Source organism: Elgaria multicarinata, chromosome 1 (assembly GCF_023053635.1).
Source record: "Elgaria multicarinata webbii isolate HBS135686 ecotype San Diego chromosome 1, rElgMul1.1.pri, whole genome shotgun sequence".
Lineage (NCBI taxonomy): Eukaryota > Metazoa > Chordata > Lepidosauria > Squamata > Anguidae > Elgaria > Elgaria multicarinata.
In genome coordinates this window covers 203556365-203580845 of record NC_086171.1, presented here as the reverse complement: position 1 = coordinate 203580845, position 24481 = coordinate 203556365, and the positions used below count along the sequence as shown (strand labels likewise).

At 45.4% G+C, this 24481-nt stretch overlaps 1 protein-coding gene across 3 annotated transcripts in view; it reads right to left on the bottom strand.

Annotated features, from left to right (window-relative positions):
• The window catches only part of PHACTR3 (phosphatase and actin regulator 3), a 267435-nt gene that overhangs the window by 113246 nt on the left and 129708 nt on the right, over window positions 1-24481 (bottom strand). Inside the window, exons 2-4 of one of the 3 annotated variants that reach the window (XM_063146671.1) lie at window positions 23363-23524; window positions 18491-18568; window positions 2479-2658 (exon numbers count right to left, since the gene is read on the bottom strand). In XM_063146671.1, coding sequence (XP_063002741.1) covers window positions 2479-2658; window positions 18491-18568; window positions 23363-23524 — 420 coding nt within the window. The remainder of the gene's footprint in view (window positions 1-2478; window positions 2659-18490; window positions 18569-23362; window positions 23525-24481) is intronic. The other 2 variants (XM_063146652.1, XM_063146661.1) reach the window with 2 other exon arrangements.

Here is a 24481-nt window from a genome sequence, read left to right as displayed (position 1 = left end):
TTTGACTACATCTGGATCCAACCCAAGAACAATAATTTTAGCCCATTTATTTGTTGCAGTAGTATTCTGCCCTCTCTCCAAACTCAAGACAGCTTGCAAGGGGCATTCCCATTTTATTGCAGGGATGGCCTTAGGAAGAAAATTAACCTGAGGGACCGCAACAGCCATCCCCCGCAATCTCCCATGTGGGAGTCCAATCCTAGGTCTCCTCAGTCCACGTCCAGCACTCTGTCCTCTACAACACACTGTTCCTGTTTGTGTGATCACAGTGGGGGAAATAAGCCATGGTATTTCCCCCACCATGTGTGCCACCGGCATGCTGGAGGATTAGCCTAGTTATCCTTGGCAGTGGAGATCCCCATGTCATACGAACTCAATGAGGGTGGCTGGTTGCCAGGGTTAACAAGCCACCCCAGAATCCACAGGTTCTTACGAACCACCTTGCAGTCGTGTGAACCAAATCACTGGCTCATGGCTGATTTTGTAAGAGTTAAAACCTAAACCATAGAAATCATATTGGGATTTCAGCTTCTCAACATTTTCAGGAAGGACTCAGTAGAAAGGGAAGCAGCTTTAGCGTAAGTATAAATTCCCTTCAAAGTCTCCTGGTTGTCGCATGTGAACTTGGGCAATAAAGGTAAGCTGTTAATAATAGGCAGGGACAAACTTTTTCCTCCATCTGCCCCTCCCCTCCACCTGCCCTCCCCCCCAAAAAACCCACACCAGTTGCTATTTCAACCCAGTGATACAACTTGGAGGAACCTTCTTTCAGCAGCTCACAATTCTGCATAGATTTATTTGATTGCAGTGCTTCAGGTTCAAGGCTGCGTTAAACAGTGTAGGCTGGTGACTCTGATGTCAGTAGGGCTGTGAATCCACTCTGGGTTTCAGTTGGAACCTGTCAGAACTCTAAAGGGGCTCTCCATGTTGCTGAACCCAAGCTCCAAATTGTTTCCACCTGCAGTTCTTTTCATGTGCTATTCAAACTGGGTGGTTTTCTCCATGCCAGTGCATATGTGTGAAGGAAGGAAAGATTTGAGTTTCCATGGCAAACGTTGCTTCTGCTATTCTGCCAGAGGTGAGGTGCTCCATCCAAATGGCTGCTTTACACTTCCGGTCTGCACAAAATCTGCCGAGGGCTGCAAGAAGGTGGCAACAGTTTCCATGACCATGGCAGTCCTGTTTTGATCTACCAGATACACTGCTCATGGCAGTAATGTATCCATTCTCCATTTAGAGGTGTTGGCTCATCCACTTATGGGGATGCCATAGGCGTCCGACTGGACCTAGGAATCCTGAGGACTCTCCCAGTCCCACCACCACCAATGGCATGAGTTTCTTTGCAGCCTGGTGTGCCCCCCATTTATGCAACATTAAAGGCGTTCACACCTTTAATGTTGCATAAATGGGGCCTTTAAGGCTGCCTTTTCCGCAACTTTAGAAATATGCAATTTCTACAGTGCCCATTGTTGTGCACAATGGTGGCTCCAGACGCGGGTGGGTGACACTGCGGCTTTGTCAGGCTGCGAATAAGCTCATTCAGCACCGTGAGCAGGGGAGGGTAGTGGTGGCAGTGGCTTGGCAGCCAGTCAAGTGAGACTGATGCGGGTAAGTCTGTTCATCTCTATCCATTCAGTACTTCCATGTAACCCTACTCAGGTCCTTACCCTATTAGCTACCCTGCCTGTGAAGGTTCCTGGCTGCCTAAACTTGCACCAGATGATCACCACCATGATGCTGAGCAATTTAAAGTAGTCCCCAATGGGTAATCTCTCTAGAAACAGAAAATGGGTAGTCTCTCTAGAACAGCGCGTGGAAATCTGGCAGGGCTGGGGGCCAAATCCATGCCCTCTGGGGTTTCTCAGATGGCCACACCCCCTTCTGCTGGCCACACCTCCTTCCCCTGGTCATGCCCCCCTTCCCCTTGACTGCTGCTCCTTGGTTGGTTTCCCTTTCGTGTGGACCTTTTCCTATCATCAAAGGTTGAATCACCTCTCTTAAGTCTTAGCGACTGTCATTAAGAAGTGTTTTGTAAACCGCCCAGAGAGCTTCGGCTATTGGGCGGTATAGAAATGCAATAAATAAATAAGAACTTGAAGCTAAAATACGTGGGTGTTTGGGGTATTTTGGCCTTGCATCCTTTGCTTTTGCTAAAAATGGTCAGATCACATAGGGAAGCAGTACAGTACCTAGTCCAATCCAAGGCAAATCATATTAGAACTGAATTCATCCGGATCATGTGCTTCCTTTACTGACAGACCCATCACATGCAGACCACAGAACTCTCCTCCACAGTTCCTCTCTCAGTAAAATAACTGGGAATGTCAGGTTTAGAAAATTTTGAAGTAGTTGCCATGGCAGCCAGAGGGGGGGGGAACTGGACTGAGCCAACACGAGAACCTTCAGTGGCATCAGGCTGCCTTAGCTCCAGCTCAATGGAATGGAGAGGGCCAACCAATATCGTTCCATAGCCAATACCTGAATCTTCTCTCAGCTCTTCTGAACGCAGCTCCTCGCCAAGTGAGGTGGCATTGGTTGTGGCTGATATATGTTCCTGCCGCGTCTCTTCTGAGGTAAGTGCCTGGCATGGGGGGGCTGAAGGGTCACTCAGCATTGCTCTGGTGGCACTGTCAGCAGTGCATGCTTTGCCTTCAGAATCTAGGACACCACGACATGCGATCATTAGTTAAGCCGTCAATGAGTAAACTGAAGCCCACCTTCCCCTGTTACAGTTTTGAGTCCAAAGAGGGCCTCTCCGTGAGAGTTCAAGATTAGGAACCACCCCTGGGGGACTCTCGGTTGAAGGGTGGTGTAGAAATGTTGGGAATAAACAAACAGGGGTGCAATGCTATGCATGTCCCATGCTGGCTGGGGAATACTGAGAGTTTGCAAGGGGGTGTGTGTTTTCTGTCTGCATATGATTGCACTCTGTGATGCGATGCTTGACCTCCACAGTAGTGCAAGATGACTATGGCTGCAACACGTTACGAGTGTTCAGGAAAGATATCTATAAATATGTGGTTGGGGAGTTTGCAAAGAGATAGAAATGCCTGCCCAAGTGTGGTGGAGGTGCAAACGTTGGGTGTAGGGATGGGTGAATGAGCAATGCTCGAGAGCGCTAGGATTCACCCCACTTGACTCGTTCTCAGTTCCCGTTCGTGTTTGTGATGGTTTGCTCACTCTGTGCAAACAGGAAAATTGCAAAAAAAAAAAAAAATCAAGTAGTGTTTGAACATAAAATTTGTGCAAATTTCCCCCAAATTTGTGCAAACTCCCCCAAATTTGTGCAAATTTCCTAATTGGTGCACTCTCCTCCATGGACTAAAGCAGGACTTTGAGTCCGTAAGGGGAACATTGCACAGATCGAATGTGAGTACAGGCCCGGCTATTTGAGAACATTTTCAGGGAACTTGCGCTTGTATCGAGTTTGGGGCTTCCTACAGGGCATGCTTGCATGTTTTGTGAGGAAAAACAGCATTCTCATAAAATCCCTAGTTGGGAGAGAAGAGATATCTAAAGATAAACGATAGATAGATGGATAGATGGATAGATGGATGGATGGATGATAGATAGATAGGGGAAAAAAAAACACTTCCCGTCACATGTTAGTATGACCAAGAATCAGAGCCTATACCAGGGATAGGGGCCTTGTTACAGTCCCGTTACCATGACCAATAGTCAGGTATGCTGGGAGTTACAGTCCAGCAGCACCTGGAGGGTGACATTCAAGTCATTCAAGAGGCCTTCAAGAGGCCTTCAAGAGGCAGCTGGACTACCATCTGTCAGGGATGCTTTAGGGTGGATTCCTGCACTGAGCAGGGTGTTGGACTCGATGGCCTTGCAGGCCCCTCCCAACTCTGCTGTTCTATGATTCTATGATCTCCCCCATGCCTGTGCTATGCAGATGGAGAGATCCAGCTATACAGAGAGAAGCAGGATTAATTCCTATGACCCTGGGTCAGGAATCAGGTTTATTACCCACCCTATCCACCTTAAGCTCATGGTGCTGCCCGAAGCAGGCCGCTTCACCCTGCTGCATGGCAGGACTGGCCCTGACCTGAATGCACCACTTTACTTTTTTTCACATATAAGTGAATGGTTGCTATTTGCATATATTCAATCATGAAAAAACCTGCCAGTTTAAAAGACCAGAAGATAAGGCTTTCTCACCTTGGTCCAAACTCCACAAAGCCAGGAAATTGGAAGTTAAGGCTGATGCCTTGTGCTCATCATTTGTAGTATTTCTACAAATAATGAGCACAAAAGGTTGCCAATTCCAACATACATTTTCATGAACACTCTTCGTAACCAAGGTTTCTTTTCTTTTTTCTGTTAACTGTCCCCTCCCCCCCAGTCTTTAACCAATCTTCCTGAAATTTTCAGGTGATGTAAAATCAACATTTTGTTCTGGCACATGCAAATTCCAGGATAACTGGTGAAACTCTTTCAATTTTATTTAGGTTAGAACAACCCAGCCCCACCCTGATTTCCATTTAACCTTACAGAACTCTTATTTTATTGATGGTCTTATCTATGGAAGCCAAAACTGTAGTTCCAATAATGAGGGGAAACCCCACAGAGAAAATCTACTCTCTGCCCCTGATACTGGGTGGTTCAGCCCTCCCAAGCATGGATTCTGCAGGGGGGTGCTATTTCCATTTGTGTGCAGAGTGTGCCGTGTTTCCCAAGTCCTCCTGCCTTCTTGGGAGACAATAACGAGGGCTGCCAAGTAATCCACAAAGCTTTATTCAAGCAATAAACATCTCTTCCCACCTGAAGGGAGTCTAATCTCTAGGAACTCTCCTCTAGGCAAAACTATGCAAACAAAGCGAGACAATTGTCCTTCAAGAAGAATCGAAAGCCCTTTCCCAAAATGCATTAACTTCAGAGAGACGGAGGCCTTAGCTAGACCTAAGGTTTATCCTGGGGTCGTCCCGGGGTCATCCCTGCCTGCTCCTGGGATATCCTGTGTGTCATTTACATGAACAGGGATGACCCCAGGACATTCCCGGGATAAACCTTAGGTCTAGCTAAGGCCTGGGTGTGAGGCAGCTTCTGATGAGATGCCAGCCAGGCTGACTTTCTCTCACCTTCCTTTAGTGCCACCCATTTTGGTCTGCGGCATACTCTAGGATCAGCTAACCTCTCCGTGCCCTCCCCCTGGAAGAATACTGGCTTCCCACTGACTGTGTGTTGTTTATTCTTGAAGAGATAAGTTCTGGAGAAGGTTCATTCCCAGCTGGTGAAGAGCCCGTGAGAGTTGCTTCCCGAACTGGTATAATCTGGAATGTTTCTGGCACCATCTCCTCTACTTCAGAGTCTGATTCTGATTGATCACCTGAAAACCTTCCCCCAACCCAAGGGGAGCAGCGCTAGACATTACAGAGTGATCCGATTCCTTCTCGCGTCTTTATTAATCTTATCCCTGCTATCCTCCCTTCCCTGCTTCATATTATTAACTTTTCTTTGTCCTCTGGTTCATTTCCATCTGCTTTTAAACATGCTACAGTCTCTCCTATTCTCAGGAAACCTACTCTTGATATGCTATCTCTGTCTAACTACCGACCTGTCCCTTTGTTGCCTTTTGTTTCAAAGGTCCTGGAGCGTGTGGTCTACTCTCGTTGTCTTGATTTTCTTTCTAGTAACTCTGCTCTGGATCCTTTTCAATCTGGATTTCGTCCTTTGCATTCCACTGAAACAGCTCTTACTAAGATTACCAATGATCTTCTTATTGCCAAGTCTAAAGGCCTTTATTCCGTTCTTATTCTCCTTGATCTAACTGCAGCCTTTGACACGGTTGATCACGATCTTCTTTTGGATTCCCTTCATGACCTCGGATTTTGTGGCTCTGTCTATAACTGGTTTGCCTCCTATCTAGCGGGTCGCTCTTTCAGCGTGTTGGCTAATGGCAGCTCGTCTTCTTCTTTTCCCCTTTCTGTAGGGGTTCCGCAAGGCTCGGAGCTTGGCCCGTTGTTGTTTTCTTTATACATGTGGCCCTTGGGTAATCTTATTCAATCTCATGGCCTCCAATATCATCTGTATGCCGATGATACACAATTATATCTTTCATCTCCGGATCTTTCTCCTGATGTTCACGATCGTATCTCGGCATGTCTTTCAGATATCTCAGCTTGGTTGCTTCATCTTCGTTTGAAACTTAATATGGCAAAGACTGAATTGCTTGTTTTTCCTCCTAAACCTTCTCCTCATCTCTCATTCTCTCTTACTGTCAATGATGTTACACTTACTCCAGTCAAGGGAGCTCGTAGTCTTGGCTTTATATTTGATTCCTCGCTCTCCTTTATTCCTCATATTGAGGCAGTAGCTAAATCCTGTCATTTTTTCCTGTATAATATTGCCAGGATTCGATCATTTTTGTCTGTCTCTTCTGCCAAGACGCTTGTTCATGCGCTGGTTATTTCTCAGTTGGACTACTGCAACCTTCTTCTCACTGGCCTTCCTTCTTCTCACATCAGTTTGTTGGTTTCTGTTCACCACTCTGCTGCTAAGATCATCTTCTTGGCTCGCCGCTCTGACCATGTTACTCCGCTTCTGAAATCTCTTCATTGGCTTCCAATTCACTTCAGAATCCAATATAAACTTCTCCTGTTGACCTACAAAGCTTTTCACTGTCTAGCTCCTTCCTATCTTTCCTCTCTCATCTCACACTATTGCCCCACTCGTGCTCTTCACTCCTCTAATGCCATGTTTCTCACCTGCCCAAGGGTCTCTACTTCCCTTGCTCGGCTTCGTCCATTTTCTTCTGCTGCCCCTTATGCCTGGAACGCTCTTCCAGAACATTTGAGAACTACAAGTTCAACCACAGCTTTTAAAGCTCAGCTAAAAACTTTTCTTTTTCCTAAAGCTTTTAAAACTTGATTTTGCTCTGACTTTTATACTGCCTGTTTGGTGCATTCTCTTCCCCTCCTTATTGTTTTATTATGATTTTATTAGAATGTAAGCCTATGCGGCAGGGTCTTGCTATTTATTGTTTTACTCTGTACAGCACCATGTACATTGATGGTGCTATATAAATAATAATAACAACAACAACAACAACAACAACAACAACAACAACAACTTGGAAATCCTTGCAACATACCTGCACACCACTTGATATAATAACTTAAGGACCTGATTGCCTTTGCCCCCTGCATGACAGCAAGACTAGATTTGGCTGCAGGACAACTGCGGAATCCCTCCCTTTCCATTGCAGCATGGCTATAGGAGACTGTAGGCTGCGTGTTTTTATTGTGGAGTCCTTAAAGCACCAGATAGAGAAATGAAAGGATGAGGCAAACCAGATCCGTGCTAGTCTGTACTGCTTCCTTTTTTAAAAATAAATAAATGTAGATTTCCCTAACCGCTATAGTAATGCTGACCACTCCCCCATAAATTTTTAGCTAACCCCATGGGAAATGTTGTTTGCTTTTTACAAGATTAATGTTAATGTGATTCACAGGATCACAGGATATGGAACTATAATGATGATTAACCAGTTTGTTAATAGCGGAGTATGTATCAGCACTCTGGACAGCTCCCTAAGCAGGCATGCAGATTTCATTGAGACTGCAATTAGGGCTGCAGTGCACCTCAGTGGAGGCTGGTGGCTCTGATGACAGTGGAGCTGTGAATGCACCCTAGCTTTTAGTCCGAAGCAGTCAGAACTCTAAAGGAGATGTCCGAGGTGTGAAGCCTCCACTATTGCACACTACTAATTGGACTTTTCTACGTAAGAATCAGCAACATATAACATAGATTTCGCCTCCTCTGTTCATATTGCAGAAAATGAGCCTTGGCCACAACTTTTCTGTGCATAGACAGAAAACAAACAAACTCCTACCTGTGTGATTGTCAGAAATGACGCATGGGTTGCACATTAATTCCAACAAAGAAGTGTGGTTTTTGTCTGTATGTGTGTCTATCCATAAGAAACCATAAGGAGATACAATATATTGGTGGGGTTTGTATAGTCATCGTATTCATACAAAACATGTAACGGTTAAATAAAATGTGTTCAGAAAAAGAAAATCCAGCATGGATCTATTATCAAAAGCCGGCAGAAATCTTGTATGCTGCTCACAGATCTTTTCATTGCTAAAATTATATTTATCATGCATGTGTCTCCATGGGAATCATTTCAAAAGCAGCTTTTCTGTTAAGTGTAAGTCCCATGTCTTACAAGATATCTTCTGAACTATTCAAGATCCTTACAATTCCTTGGGCCAGGCTAAACAACCGAATGTTGATTATTTCATTTATTTGCTTACAACATTTATAAATGGCTTTACATCTAAAAAAAAGACTTCCAAGCTGTGATCAATGGTGGGAAAAATAAAAATACACGAGGATAAAAATATTTAAAAGCAAATTACAGCAATAAAATGTAGCTGGTCTTATGCTCAAGAAAGAGTGGTTGAAATAAAAATGTATTTAGCAGATGCCAAAACCAGAGCAAAATTGGCACCTGCCTGACATCAATTGGCAGGAAATTCCACAGAGAGGGAGTCAGTACACTAACAGCTCAGCTCTGAATGGACTCTAAACAAACACCAGGGCCCATGCAGAACCACCAGGAGTGACCCAGTTACTGGACAGTTGATAAGGGAGAAAGTGCTCTCCCAAATATCCTGGTCCCATGTTCTTGTGGTTTTTGTTCACCAAACAAAACCTTAAACTTAGCCCAGTAGTAATGGTGTTACATGCTGAAAGGGGGCAACTCCCAGCAACAGCTGAGATGCAACATCCTGCATTAACAGCAGCTTCTAAACCAAATTTAAGGGCAGCCCCACGTACAATCTCAAAGTTGTTATTATTATTGTTATTGTTATTATTACTTTTGTATCTCGCCCTATATCACTGGGATCTCAGGGCAGCGTATAGGTAAAATCATTCAAACAGTATAAAACAATGAAAATGCACAACGAAAAACAAATTAAACCATTAATCAAGCTAAAGTCAGTATAGAATTTAAAACCAATAAAAATAATTAAAACAATTAAAACTATGTGCAAGCTTGGTGAATTTAGCCATCTAAGGCTTTGTTTAAAAGCCATGTCTTAACTTGGCGTCGAAATGAAATCAGTGTTGGTGCCAGTCAGGCCTCCAAGGGGAGGGCATTCCACAGTTGGGATGCCAGAACAGAGAAAGCCCTCTCCCATGTCCTACCATGGTGAATGTCTTGAATGGGTGGGATGCAGAGAAGGGCTCCTCCAACAGATCTCAAGTCTCGGGCAAGCATATATAGGGAGAGGCGCTCCCTCAAGTACTGAGGTCCCAAGCCATTAAGGCTTTAAAGGACATTACCAACACCTTGAATTTCAATGGGAAATGTATAGGCAACCAGTGCAATTTTTTTAAGGCCAGTGTTCTTTAAGACCAGTCTTTGTGGGATATACCCGTTAGCAGTCTAGCTGCTGCATTTTGCACTAGCTGCAACTTCTGAGTCATCTTCAAGGGCAGCCCTGCATAGAGTGCATTACAGTAGTCTAATTGGGAAGTTACCAGCGCATGCACTACTGTGGCTAGGTTGTCCCTGTCCAGGAAGGGCCATAGCTGGCAGATCAGCTGAAACTGGTCTCAAGTACCTATATTATTGTGGTAAATGTATCCCTGTCCATGAATGGCCATAGCTAGCATACCAGCCAAAGCTGGTAGAGGGCATTCTGATCCAGCAAAATTGATGGGTCTAGGAGTCCCTCCAGACTATAAACCTGATCTTTCAAAGGAAGTGCAACTCCATCCAGAACCAACAATAAGCCTATCTTTTGGACTTGGGAACTGTTCATGCACAGAGCTTCTATCTTACCATGATTCAACTTCTGTTTATTGACCCTCATCCAGCCCATCACTGAGTCTAGGCATTGATCCATGAGTTGAACAGCTTCACCCAATTCAGATGTCACAGGAAGACAGAGCTGTGTGTCATCAGCATACTGATGACACTTTGCTCCAAACCCCTTAATGACCACTCCCAATGGCTTCATATAGATATTTAAAAACATTGAGGACAAAAGGAAACCCTGTGGAACCCCACAGCTCAATTGCCAAGGAGCTGAGGAAGAGTCACCCAGTGTTACTCTCTGAAACCGACCCCATGGGTGGAACCAGAACTATTGTGCCTCCAATACTGTCTCCATTGAGCCAGTCATGGTCAATGGTACCCAAGAGCTGATGAGAGATTGAACATAATTAATGGGGTTGCACTCTTCCTGTCACTCTCTTGATAAAGGTCATCCATCAGGGTAAACAAGGCAGATTTGGACCCAGAACCAGGCTGAACATAAGAACATAAGAAGAGCCATGCTGGATCAGACCGAAGGCCCACCTAGTCCAGCACTATGTTCACACCAAGGCCAACCAGCTGTAGACCAGGGACCCATGCAACAGGACATGGTGCAACGGCACCCTCTCACCCATGTTCCCCAGCAACTGATGCACACAGCCTTACTGCCTCTGATCCTATAGATAGCACATAGCCATCAGGACTAGTAGCCATTGATAGCCTTCTCCTCCAGGAATTTCTCCAACCCCCTTTTAAAGCCATCCAAATTGGTGGCCATCACTACATCTTGTGGTAGCGAATCCCATAATTTATAACCAAAATGAAACCAAATTGAAATGGGTCTAGATAATCGGTGTGCTCCAAGAGCATCTTCAGTTGTCCTGACACAACCTCTCAAATACCTTTCCCAAGAAAGGAGCAGCAGTTGGTTGAGGTTCCTTTATCCCGCCCCCCCGCCCCTGTCCAATCAGGCCCACGGTCACTGTTTCTTCCATGGGATTGGCACCTGCTTTCCCTCCCTCTCTGAGAAATGACAGGCTCAGCACTATGACCCAAACCAAAGCAATGGCTAGGAGAGAAATGCGGGTGATCTCCGGCCAGTGAACATGCATTTCTCCTTCTCAGGCACCGTTGATCAGAAGCTGAAGACAAACGCAGCTTACCCTGGTTATTATTGCATTACAAGTTTCTGGAGTGGTGATTTCAAGGAGCTGAACTCCAGAGGCCCAGCCCCACTTTTCTGTTCGCTCATCAAGGGCGTTCAGATTCAGCGGAGCGCTCTGGTTGCAATCTAAGGACATGGGGGAAGCCTGGCCAGCCTGCCGCAGCGCTTCCAATGCAACATTTTTATAGGCTGAGCTCGCCCACTCTGCCTCGTAATCACGTTCAGCGAAAAGTTGCTGTTCTTAAAATAGCCTTTGCAGCAGCACAGTTGCTATGATACGGCGGAAGGAGGGAGGGAGGGGAGCTCACTGCCTACGTTTCAACTCATTGTCAAGCCAGCCCCATACATAATCATGGGCACATCAACCGCCCCCCTGCATTGTTTCCTGGCCGTGTCTTTCTTTGTTCAGCTATACCAGCTGGTCGTTTGGGGTGAAACCCCCACTTTTGTAGCTGAAGCAAGCTGGAAACAATGGGGGGATGTCTCCATTGACATTTCCAAGATGTTACAAAGGGAGCTGCACTTACTGTCCTTCTGGTATCTATAAGGTATGCCATGGCTTGGTTTTGGAAGCAAGTGGTGATGGTGGTGGTGGTGGAGAAAAAGAAGGGCTACAGCTCATGTGCTGCGGCGGTTGGTGGCTCTAATGTCAGTGGAGTGTTGAATCCACTCCAGGTTTCAATCAGAACTCTGAAGCTGTTACCCAAGATGCATCAAATATTAGATAGCTTCTTCGGAGTTCTGACTGGTTCTCACTGAAACCCGGAGCGGATTCACCACCCCACTGGCATCGGAGCCACCAGCCACCTCTGGGTAGAACACATGTTAAGCATGCAGAAGATCCCAGGCCCAATCCCTGGAATCCTCAAGTACAGCCAGGAAAGACTCCAATTTGGAACCCTGGAGAGCCACTTCCTGTCCATAAAGACCAACTCGTGCCTTCCAGATGTTTTGAGTGACAACTCCCAGCCTTCCTGGCCATTGGCCATCCAGGCTGGGATGGATGCAGGTTGTAGTCCAGAACATCTGGAGGGTACCATGTTGGAGAACGCTGGTATAGCTAGGACTGAGCTAGATGGACCAATGGTCTGACAAAGTAATAAGGCCGCTTCCTATGTTCCAAGAGGAGAAGGAATGGGTCACAAGAGTTGCATGGAGAGAACAGTGGGAGATGCTGCCAACAGGGTCCTAGGAGCAGGAGTCCCAGGAGGTGAGCCAAGGCACTTGGATCAGAAGGCAAAAGGAGAATTGGTGTTTCAGAAGGAGACTGAGGTCAGAATTCAATAAAAGCAGGCAGGCGGGCAGGTCAAGAGAATGAAGGAAAACTGGTGGCAAGACCTCGTAAGACCAGGACCTTGAAGGAGAGGCTTGCAGGCCAAGAAGGGGACCAGGCAAAGGCAAAAGCAGGAAGGACAAGCAAAATGTGCAAACTGCAGACACTGCAATTGGCTTATTGCACAGATGAAGAGTTCAGAGGAAACGTTGACAGCGGAACAGGAATCAACTACAACAGAGAGGGTGGAACAAGGGGAGGAACTGGCAAGCCTACTTAGGCTCAGAAAGTTCCTCAAGCCCAACTGAGGATCAATGGTTCAAGAACCAGGGCTCCAGTTTAGCTTCCGAAATGCCAAAGTCTTTCCTCCCAGGGTAAGTCCAAGACATTTTTGTGGCTGAACTGGGGCTCAAATTCTCTTCCGCCTCCCCACCCCACCGGCCTGCTGGGTATGGCCAATGCTTTAACAGAGCCATTTTTATTGGTAGAAAGGAGGGGTACAAATCAAATCAATCATTCAATCAATCAATGTGGCACTCTGCGGCCGCTCCTCCTTGCCTTCATCTATTCTCCAGCCCCTGGTGCTGCCTGAAGCAGGTTGCTGCGCTCAGTTTCATGACAAGGCCGGACACTGCTCCTGATACATTGCAATTGCCTAGGACACGCTAAACGCTCTGCCGTTGCAATCATTTGGACTTTTAAATGCTCCACTTTGGGCTTGGATGCATTCCCAGATGGTCCCTGGCCACTTCTATGCACACTCTTTTAGAAAGCAAGGGGCTCCATGTAATACTGGAAACAGACCAAAGGAAGGGACAAGTCATCTTATTGGGCCATGGAAGCAGGGTAATTTTCATAGACAGGTTTCACATGCTTTCAACCATATTTAAGTAGCCATGATGTCTAGAAGACTGTAGTTGTTAAGCGATGAAATCTGAACTTTTCGGTTCTGGATGGTTGACCCTGCAGGTTATAAATTTGCAGAAGGCAATCTCGGGGCATGTCTACACCAGCCCTATATCCTGGGATCGTTCCTGTGCACCCAAATGCCACACAGGGGATCCTGGGAGCAGGCAGGGACGATCCCTCCATTTTCCTGGGATAACCCTTCAGTGTAGAAAGGGCTTCAGTTTCACAGCAAGAACACTGGACTTGTTTCAGTTCTATTTAGATGTCTCTTAAGCAGGTTTGTCAATAACTATTGTTCAATTTGAGCTGGTATCATTTCCCCATGTGTATTATCTCAATAATCCTTACAAATGCCACTCTAGATTTCATCAATGTTGTTCAAGCCCTGTTTCAGCATCTGGTCCTCTTGGGCTGGGACTCCACCATCCCGGGATGGCTTATCAATGCCGAGTCACTGAGGCCTAACCTACACCAAGCAGGACCTTGCACTATGAAAGCAGTCTGAAAATGGTATATAAAAGGCAGGAGCCACACGACTGCTTTATAGCAGTATGGGGCCAATTAAAATTATGATACACACACACATTCACCGACTACAGAGCAATGCTTAGGGTGGCCAAAAAAGAGGAGATGCATCTAGAGTCCTGGTCCGACACTCAAACCATTACACCACACTGCCTCTGTTAAAGCCAGTAGGATCATGCATTTGATAACCCTGGCCGAAATATATTTTATTTATTTATTTATTTATTTATTTATTACATTTTTATACCGCCCAATAGCCGAAGCTCTCTGGGCGGTTCACAAAATATTTATTTAAAAATAAATATTCAAATAAATATTGAATTATAGAATTTGTGCTTTTCCATATATAATGTGCACATGCAATCTTCAGGATGGGCTGCAATAAAATAAATCCAATTAATATAGTGATGGTATACCTTCCGCTGGGTTTCTGCTACTTAAACCAGGTGTGCCAACGCCTCTTGCGGCCGCCATCATAGCCCAGTAAGTGCACTGGGTCCAGTCAGAATCTGAAGTGGAGAGGGAGCAAGCACTCCACTTTGACATAACTATGCAGATCTTCTGGTAAGTCAGAATCTCGAGGGACATCCAAGATTTAATGTGTTCTGCTTAGCAGAATATTACAGATCTGACAACTGCAAATTATTGCATTAAAATAGGATTTAATTGGAGAAGATTAGGATTTTAACCGCTGCATACCTTACCTTAATCAGAATGGGCTTATGCATAGTTATTTAAAAAAAGACATTGTGGGTGAATTTTAAACAGGGGTTAATAAATGGTACATATTACTAAAACCATAAAGGAAACCCCTGAGACCCAAGACATCCATTTTGTTGGGAAGGAATAACATGGATCATACCAGATTGCTCTTTGAGACCTATTAGTCATACTCTCCTGCCTAGACAAACTGTACTGTAAATTTGCTCACTCACAGCTTTCCTTGGCAACACGTGACCGTAACAAAGACGGGAAGGAAACAAAATCCCAATTCTTGCTAGTCTCCTTCCCAATCCCATTTTGAGGATAAGCAGAAGATGGAGCAGCAGAAGGAAGAAAGCAATGTCATCCTATGCAGTGATGGGCAACCCTATCCTTGGGGTTCAGCTAAAGCAAATTATTTTTCAACCCTCCCCATGACAATAAATCTGATAATTTCTGAGTCTCATTGTGTTCCTGAGCACATTATAGAACAGGATGGAGAAGTTCCAGAATCCCAGTCCAACCCTCCAGGGTTCCCTAGATGACCACACCCCTTGCACCTCCCCCTTGCCCCACCCCCTTCCAAACACTAATTCCCTGTTGGCTTCCCAGCCCTTGTGCAGATCCCACCCCACCCCACCCCACCCCACCCATTGTACAAGGTTGAAATGCCTCTCCTAAGGCTGAGGGGAAGTCTACACCAGGCATTTACTGCAGGATTGTATCATGGTCATCACAAATGGGGCGCTGCTCCCGTGGTGATCTCGGGTTCACCTCTCACTTTTACTGGAATAGCCCTGACTGCTTTTGTCACAGTTTTTCTGGCTCTCTCGCTTCCATTGCAGAGAACACTTGTGGTGTGCTCCCCCTTTGCGAGGTCGTTCCTGTTTGCCATGGGTTCCGGGCTCAGCAAACAACCAATTAGCTGTGAAGGGCGTGTGCATGGGTATCGGCGTGCTTTACCACTGAGTGTGTGTGTTTTGAAAAAAATACAAACATATCTCTGTGCTGGAGCACATATTTGACGGAGTTCCTATCCCCCCATGCGTTTCCACATGTCTGCGCTCCTGAGCATCCCTCACCACCATCCACTCCAATTGGGGCCTTTTCTATAATGTCCACGAATGACCCACTTTCCCCTTTAAGACCGCAATTGGAGCTCGGGGTGGGGGAATGATGTGCCTCAAGAAAGCATGTCATTCCCTCCTGCCATGCTAATGGCAGCCTTAAAGGGGAAGGTGTGTCATTCCAGGACATTATTGAAAATTATAGAAAATCCCCCCTGACACCATGGAAATAACAAAAACCAGGACAAATCCAGGGAAATCCTGACAGTTGGTCACCCTAGGACAGGGCTCCTGAATCTTTTAACAGTTGTATTGAAAAGGGAATTTCAGCAGGTGCTGCTTGCATACAAAGGACACCTGGTGAAATTCCCTCTTCATAACAACAGTTAAAGCTGCAGGAGCCCTGCCCTCATTTGTATCTGGTCAGTCTGGTATAGCTCCTGCAGCAAGAAAACACTCCGTGCAGAATATTCATGCTGTGCAGAGGAGAGTTCCTGCACAACCATTTTGTTGTGTGTTGTGTGGAGGGCTCTGTGGAGTTTTCCGTGGAGTTGACTTTTCCCACTGGCTATAGAGTTCCCTGGCAAGAGTGGCAAAAGGAGGGAGTGCCACTCTAGGAGCACCACCAGGATTGTTGTTTTGCAGCAATGACTGATGGGATACCATCGGGAGGACAGGGGGAACAGAGTGGGTGGAGGAACTTTCAATCAAATGTTGTGATGGATTTTACTCAACTCCATGGTAGTCCACAGTCACACAATGGTGGAGTTAGAACATGTTGTGTAGGGTACTAATGTGTTGTCTGAACTGAGCCCCTGGCTCTGGCGAGTAGAAGAAGCTTGCAGACATTGCACTGCATCTACATTTTTGCTCCGTAGCCATGGGGCTTAGAAATTACGTTTACAAATAAAATAAAACAAAGCAAAACAAAAGCTGGCACAATTCCAAAGCCGAATCCTAACTCGATCCTGAATGACACAAATCAATATACTGATGGATGAGCAGAGCTACCCAATGGATCATCTAATTTAATGTGATGCCTTTCTGGCTTTTTCTCAAATGTCTCTGTGGAAACTAACATACACTCTCAAACACATATTCAGATCACATTTTATGGGAGCCTGAGCTGGAGCGTATATATTAGGGTGACCATATAGAAAGGAAGACTGGGGTCCTGTATCTTTAACAGTTGTGTAGAAAAGTGAATTTCAGCAGGTGTCATTTGTATGCTTGCAGCACCTGTTGAAATTCCCTCTTCATCGCAACAGTTAAAGCTGCAAGAGCTGTACTAGAGTGACCAGATACTATTATTATTATTATTATTATTATTATTATTATTATTATTATTATTTATTTATTTATATAGCACCATCAATGTACATGGTGCTGTACAGAGTAAAACAGTAAATAGCTAGACTCTGCCGCATAGGCTTACAATCTAATAAAATCCTAGTAAAACAATAAGGAGGGGAAGAGAATGCAAACAGGCACAGGGTAGGATACAAAAGAGGGCAGGGCTCCTGCAGCTTTAACTGTTGTGATAAAGAGGGAATTTCACCAGGTGCTGCATGCATACAAATGACACCTGCTGCAATTCCCTTTTCTAAACAACTGTTAAAGATACAGGAGCCCTGTGCTCCTTTTCACATGGTCACCGTGGTATATATAACACTAAAGTGATGCATGGTAATGTGTGGCACTAAAGTTCTGAGGTATGACACACCGGGGGTTATGAGCTATGTGGAGAACTTTGTGGGACTAAGCAACAGAATATAGAAACACAGTTGGGAGCTGGGGGGAGTGGCTGGGAGGGAGCAAAGTAGTGTCTGGGATGGGGGAGCCCAGAGAAGAGGCTAGGCAGCTTGTGGGCACATGCACAGGCCTCAGGTAAGTCCTGCAGGTCAGTGGGCAGGCGAGTAGGTGGAGCTGCTGTGAGGGACTGCTGGGGAGTGGCAGAGGGGAGTCCAATGGACTATCAGTGGGCCTCAGGCATGGCTTTTCCAGGTGCCCATGAATAAGCTGGGAAAGTATGATCCTGAGCAATAAAGTACTAGCACGCAGTTAGTCTGTGGGAGTCAAGCTAACGTATTATGGTTTTTTTTTTCTCTTGTCATGACAGGTATCAGAAGGGGTTGCTGCTAATCAACCCTGTCTTTATTCGAAGGTCATTCACCCCACCCCTTTATGACCAACTCCTTCCTTCCTTGGTAGCTACGGCATCACACTAACGCAGTCACAGCGACACATCCGCAAAGCACAACATATTGCAAGCTGACGCAACCATATATTTGCAAGCAGAGTTGATGGAGCCGATGGTAAACCCACACGAACCATGCCAATAATGACCGTGGGGAATTGGAAGGGAGGTTAGAATAATGGGTCCAAAAAGTCTCCAAGAACATCCTCTTCACCCCTTTGAACCAGAGACAGATCGACTATTGGACTAAGTATACTACACAGCACAGCCCAAGGCCCTGCTCTTTATGTTGTCAGGTAGTACCACAAAATGGGAGATGGATCCATTTCTCAGCTACGGTGGAAATGAACGCCAGCAAGAACATGCAAGCAAGCAAATCAGAACAGTTCTGCAAGCCAAATTCTTTTGGTGTGATGAGCATTAGCAAGAACGTGCGAGCTAACAGGGCAGGGCAACAGGGCCTGAACCTGTGCATCTTATGGGCATGTGTGTGGTGTGTGAACAAAGGAGGGAGCAGAGCCTAGGGGTCAGAGTAACAGGAGGCCCCAAATATGATTCCAACAAAAAGGGCCCAGGTCCTTTAATTCCTGCTGCATGGGTTTCAGTGGAGCAGAACATCTGCTTTGTTTTAACCCACTCACTACAGAGAATGGGGAAATAATTTGTGCATGGGGTGTGTGTACTGGGGGGTGGAGGATGGAGTGGGACCAAACTGGACTCTTTCCTTGTTTTCTCTGGATGCTGAACTACCTAACTGGATCAGCTTATTGTTGCTCTTTTTTTAAAAAAAACATCATAGTGAAGCCCCTTCCAGGTTGTGATGGACAGGGCAGGGCAGAGAAAAACCACGAAGACCGCTTTCACTTGCCTTGTTCCATTATTTCCAGAAGGCCTTTCTTAATTAGCTCGTCCCGACCTTGCCTGGTGGTTGTCTTCTTCTCTAACACTGTAAAAAGGGGGGGGGGGGTTTGAGCATGATCAACATGGAACATCAGAGCCGACAGCGCATGGAAATGAATACCACAAGAAGCCTGCATGAATGGGTGAAGAATGTTTAGCTTGAAATATGGCACAGCGGGTGAGAGATGAGGAGCAGAGCTGTACTACTTATTCAGAATTTCAAATCCCACCCTTCCCCAAAGGAGCTCAGGGCAAACATACATGGGGGGATCCCAAAGTCAAGAGAGCTAGTGTGGTGTAGCGGTTAGAGTGTTGGGCTGGGAGTCAGGAGATTTGGGTTCTAGTCCCCACTCGGCCAGGAAGCTCATTGGGTAACTCCGGCCCAGTCACTGACTCTCAGCCTAACCTACCTCATAGGGTTGTTGTGAAGATAAAATGGACAGGAGGAAGACTATGTAAGCCACTTTGGGTTCCTTCTAAGAAGAGAAAAGATGGGATATAAATGGAGTAATAAATAAAATAAAAGCTAGGAACCTTGTGGAATATCAACCTAAGCCTTCCCAGTCCATAGCCAATGCTGTCCACTACACCACATTGACTATAGGAACATAACCCACTGTGATATTTGGCTGCCTGCCACCAAATTGGCAAATCTGCCTCCTGCCTCATCTCTCCTACCAACCTTTCAGAAGGATTGAATCATAGTTCAAAGATCTGAGCTAGTTCCCAGATCTTGGGGTGGTTTGTAGTGCAGCTGGATCTTTCTCCACCAGAGTTGCTCGCTATGAAAGCCAAGGTAAAATGAAACTGAATCTATCCAATGCGTAGAAATGACAACTGCTATAATTGGTCTGTTGAGATGGAACGACAGCGTTGTCTGCATATCTGGCGTCTCTTTTGGGTGTGTGGCTATGGGGACCATCATGATGTGCATCTGACCTTCAACATGCACATGCAGTGATGTCACAGGAGTCCAACAGATGTCAGAGTATCCAACAGTTGGCACTTTGCATGGGGGTGGGGAGGGTGTTACGTTGGACCTCCATATTCAGAGACGACGTAACTCTGAATTCCTAGTGCTGGGGACATCAGGGGATGCCCAACACCATTTATGCTCTGCCTGGGATTTTCCAGTAGCATCAGGCCTGGTTGGAGGTGACGGAGCGCCAGACACTGGAGGTTGGTGACTCCAAAGTCAGTGGAGTGGTGAATCCACTCTGGGTTTCAGTCAGAACCAGACAGAACTCTTTGGAGAGCTCCTTTAGAGTGCTCACTGAAACCTGGAGTGGATTCACTGCCTTACTGACATCAGAGCCACCAGTTTCCACTGGTGCAAGATAAGATGAAACCTTGGTCTTATCCAGCAACACAGGGCTGATATTAAGAGAGCCAGTGTGGTGTAGTGGCTAAGGCGTTGGACTGGGAGTCAGGAGATCTGGGTTCTAGGCCCCAGTCGGCCATGAAAACCCATTGGGTGACTTTGGGCCAGTCACAGACTCTCAGCCCAACCCACCTCACAGGGTTGTTGTTGTGAGGACAAAATGGAGAGGAGGAGGAGGATTATGCACACAACGCCTTGGGTTCCTTGGAGGAAAAAAGGCGGGATATAAATGCAATAATAATAAATAAATAAATGTCTTAGCAGTGCTGGGCATAAAGCATCCTCTTAACAAAACAAGTTTTTTTCCCCTTCCAGAAAGGTTTCTTTTGTGGGGAGCGGGAGTGCGTCGCTTTCTACAATATTTGTGTTCTGCAAAAGAACACAAACCACAGTGGCTACCTATTGCCTTTCCCCATCATGTCAACGTGACCCCTACAATTCCTTAAAAATAAAAAATAAAAAGACCAGGAGGAAAAAAATAGAATACACAGCACTGGATGGAACAAAAAGTCTTGCTGAGAGAAGATCAATACGGAGCAAACTGTAAGCAGGAAATCTCATTTTGGTTCATAGCTTACCACGGAGCCACATAATAAAGGGCTGATTAGCCCAAAGCTGCTGGTAAAATTGTGCAAGCTTTGTTCCTTTAAGCAATGCTTAAAAAGACCCATTTTCAACTCTGTGGAAAGTGGATAACAAGTGTGGGGGTGAGGAGGCGGCATCATTTCCTCTCCTATGTTTCAGACCACATGTGGCTGTTTCTCAGGGCCACCTAGATTTCTGACCAACACACTGGTTACACAGTGAGTCACCATAATTATAAAGTATTAATTGGGTCTATGTACTCAGTCAGAATGGCAAAAACACAAACTTTAGGTTGATTGTCCTGTGTTGATGACCATTGCTTCAGTTACGGTAAGGTATTGAAAATAACGACAAAATTGCAAAGGCGTTTTTAGTTAGGTTTTTTTTTGGGGGGGGGTTGCAATTTAATCCTGGAGATAGATACCCAATTGTCTGCACCTCACGGCTGAAATGACCCCAAATATCTCCGAAAATTTATCTGGAAGGGAATTCCCTTCCAGATAAATTTTCAGAGATATTTGCTCCTTCTTTTAACTTGGGGATAGGGAGAGTTACAGCATTCCTAAAATTTAAGCCGCAAGGATACATTTTACTGAGTATACATTTAACAGTCTGTATTATTATTTTTTAAAAGCTAAGTAAATCTAACTGCTCACAGAAGTTGCAAAGCCTCCCTTCCAGGGTGGTTCAAAACCTAGAAATCCATGTTTTCCTTATATAGCTCTCTCTCTCTCTCTCTCTATATATATATCTAGACCAGCACCTGCAGCTGAACCATAGCAGGGGTGGCCACTTACACATGGCAGGTGATGTTCAAGGGGGCTGTTCCTGACCTTGAGATGCAGGGATGCAGAATGCTTCACCTACTAAGTTTCAGCATAACAGGCTGCCAGTGATCCTGTTCAGATGAGATGCTAAGCCGTGGTGGTTAAGCATTTTAAGCTAAACATCATGGCTTAGCATGTCATGTGAACCGTGACTTAGCATGCCATGTAAAGCATTCCTAACCATGGTGGCTACATATCCACAGTTTAAACATGCTCACTAACTATTTGCTGCAAAAGGATTAAAGGCCTATGGCTTAGTATGTCATCTGAACAGGCCCATTAAAGACACTAGAGGAGAGATAGTAAGATAGGCTTCAATCATGGCCTCTGGGCTATGTGGCACTGAGCACCTGGGTAAGCCTAGCATTTACCTGTGCTGGAGATGGTCGGAGAGGGGAGAATTTTGTCAATGCAGCTGAGTAGGGTGACCATATGAAAAGGTGGACAGGGCTCCTGTATCTTTAACAGTTGCAAAGAAAAGGGAATTTCAGCAAGTGCTATTTGTATGCATGCAGCACCTGGTGAAATTCCCTCGTCATCACAACAGTTAAAGCTGCAGGAAACCTGCCCTTTTTTGTATCTGGTCACTCTAGTACAGCTCCTGCAGCTTTAACTGTTGTGATGAAGAGGGAATTTCACCAGGTGCTGCATGCATAGAAATGACACCTGCTGAAATTCCCTTTTGTAGCTTTCCCTTAAAGCTACAGGAGCCTTGTCCTCTTTTTTATATGGTCACCCTACAGCTGAGCATTTTTAAGAATGGCACTCCTACAATGGCTGCACTCAAACATAAGGCTAAACATTAACTATGGCTGATTGCTTTAGCCATGACTGTTTTTGCAGACATGTAAACAAACCATGGGCAGCGTTTCCTATTTCAGGTTTGTTTCCCTCCTGTCCATTTTGCCACCTTTGAAAGTGGTTTCATTTTCAAGCTGCTCTTGCTGGATTCCTCTGTTTCAGTGAAAAGAAGTGCAAAAGCAAGGAAAACCCCATGGGGGAGTAAAAAGAAGCCAAAGGCAAAGGTAGAACCAGGTAATCTTCAAAACCTTGGCACTGTAAATAAACTTTTGTAAATATTTCATTTTGAAGATTGCCTGGTTCTACCTTTGCTCAGTGAAAAGAAGCCAGGGATAAGCTACGGTTCTGAGGGATAAGCTACAGGTTTGCATTCAGACATCACAACAAGCCATGGTTTAAATAAGCCAGGCTTCCTAAGCCTAAAACAATCCATGCTTTCTATTTGTGGTTTGTAGCTGAAATTTACAGGAAATCTTGAAGGAGGGGGATTCCCACAACCATAGAGGGGAACTTTGTTTCAAATAGCATTATCAGCCTGGTTTGAATCATGGTGGACAACTCAAGTGGTCATGTGAATTGGATTGTAGCATGAGAGGAACCCAAATAATCAGGAACTGGATGGTCTTAAAATTTCCCCACCACTGATCTCAGACATGCTGGCACCTGAGTGCACAGCAAATACATGCTTATGACTGAGTAGCACTTGACAATTCAAGCCACATAGAGGAAGACAAATTAAAAAATGAAACGTGAATCACCCCTTAATCAGAGAAAGATTGTTGGGAAAGGCCACCAGATTTTGAGAGTCTTCTACTAAAAATTACCATCTATGCTCAACCTGTGCTAAATGTGAAAAAAAAAAATCTGCACAAAGCAAAGCTGGATTTTGCAATCAGGATATTATTATTTTCTTAATCTGCTTATTTTATTCAATTTCTCCTAGTCATTGAGAGGGACTAAGAGATAAATAGGGGCACATGAAGAGTGAAAACCCCTTTCCCTGGCTTCCAGAATTAACACTCAGCCACACTTTCAGGCTTCTGGACTTTCATGAGGTACTGCCCACACACTTTCAAAGATATCTGTGAAATCATAAATGTTTGAAACTTGTTGCATAAAGAATAAAAGCTGAGACTCTCACAAAACTGGATTTTGCAAGCTAGAGGATGTCCTCTGCTTTGTATATGCCTGTACAAATCCAAGAAGTGATACAGCCCAGTCAAAATGGCCATTCCCCACTACTTACCTGCTGACGTCTGCTTTAGCTTCTCATTTTTCTTTTTCCTCCATTTCCATGGTTTGAAGATCCTGCCCAGTGTCGCTAGCTTGCTGTTCCGTCGGACAGGAGGAGTTCGAATCCCTGAGACCAGATATTCTGAACGCACGGCGGGGGATGGATCCATCTCTTCTAAGAAGCGGCAAGGGGAGAGAAACAAAGTCGATGGTCAAAACCAGGAAAAATATTGAAGAGGCTAAAATGCAGCGAGGCGTGGGGTAAAGAGGGGCCGGTGGGCACCATTTGCGGTGAAACATGTTCAGCTGAGTTTCCAAGCTGCAACAAGCAGGGCAGAAAGAAGAAAAGGTGGAGATGCCACTGAATTCTAGTGAAAGGCTGCATTCGGACAACACAACAGTCAATGGTGGGTTAATAGTCAACTCCACGGCTGATAATCGAGGGGGGTACTTGCCACGCGACATGATTATGATCAACTGTGGTGTGCAATCAGCCACAGAAGGCAACATTTTTAAAAAACTCTGAAAGCACGTTTTAGCTCTGATGGTGAGCTTGCCCTTCTTCCAACTCAGAATGACATTGTGTGCTTAAAACACGGAAGTAGCTGAGACAAAGAGAGAAGCAGCCTGCCCAAAAAGACCACCCGGGGAGCAAGAGAGCTGAGCAAAGGCTGGCCTGGTTTCCCTTGTCCAGATTCACCACTGTGGGAGCAGAGGCTGTGCATACCGCTCTACTTTTTGTGAACTGCCCAGAGAGCTTCGGCTATTGGGCGGTATAAAAATGTAATTAATTAATTAATTAATTAATTAATTAATAATTATAAGGCCAGCATCAAGTTGACTATTAGTCAACGGTGTGTTTGATTGACACATCCCCCACCCACCCCTCTCTCTGCCCCTCAGTCCTCCCACTGGAATCCTATCAGCCCCTGCAAGTTCTACCAGCTGGACTAGAGTGGCAGCCACCAGTTTGGTCGCAGTTGCCAGGGGACTCTGTGGTCGCCGAAAATAGCCAACTGTGTGTGACGAAATAGCCAACAGTGCCCGACACATGACACGATAACCATCAGTTGTTCAAATAATCAACTCTGCTCACTGATGATTAATTGTGTTGATTATTTCAGCCGAATAA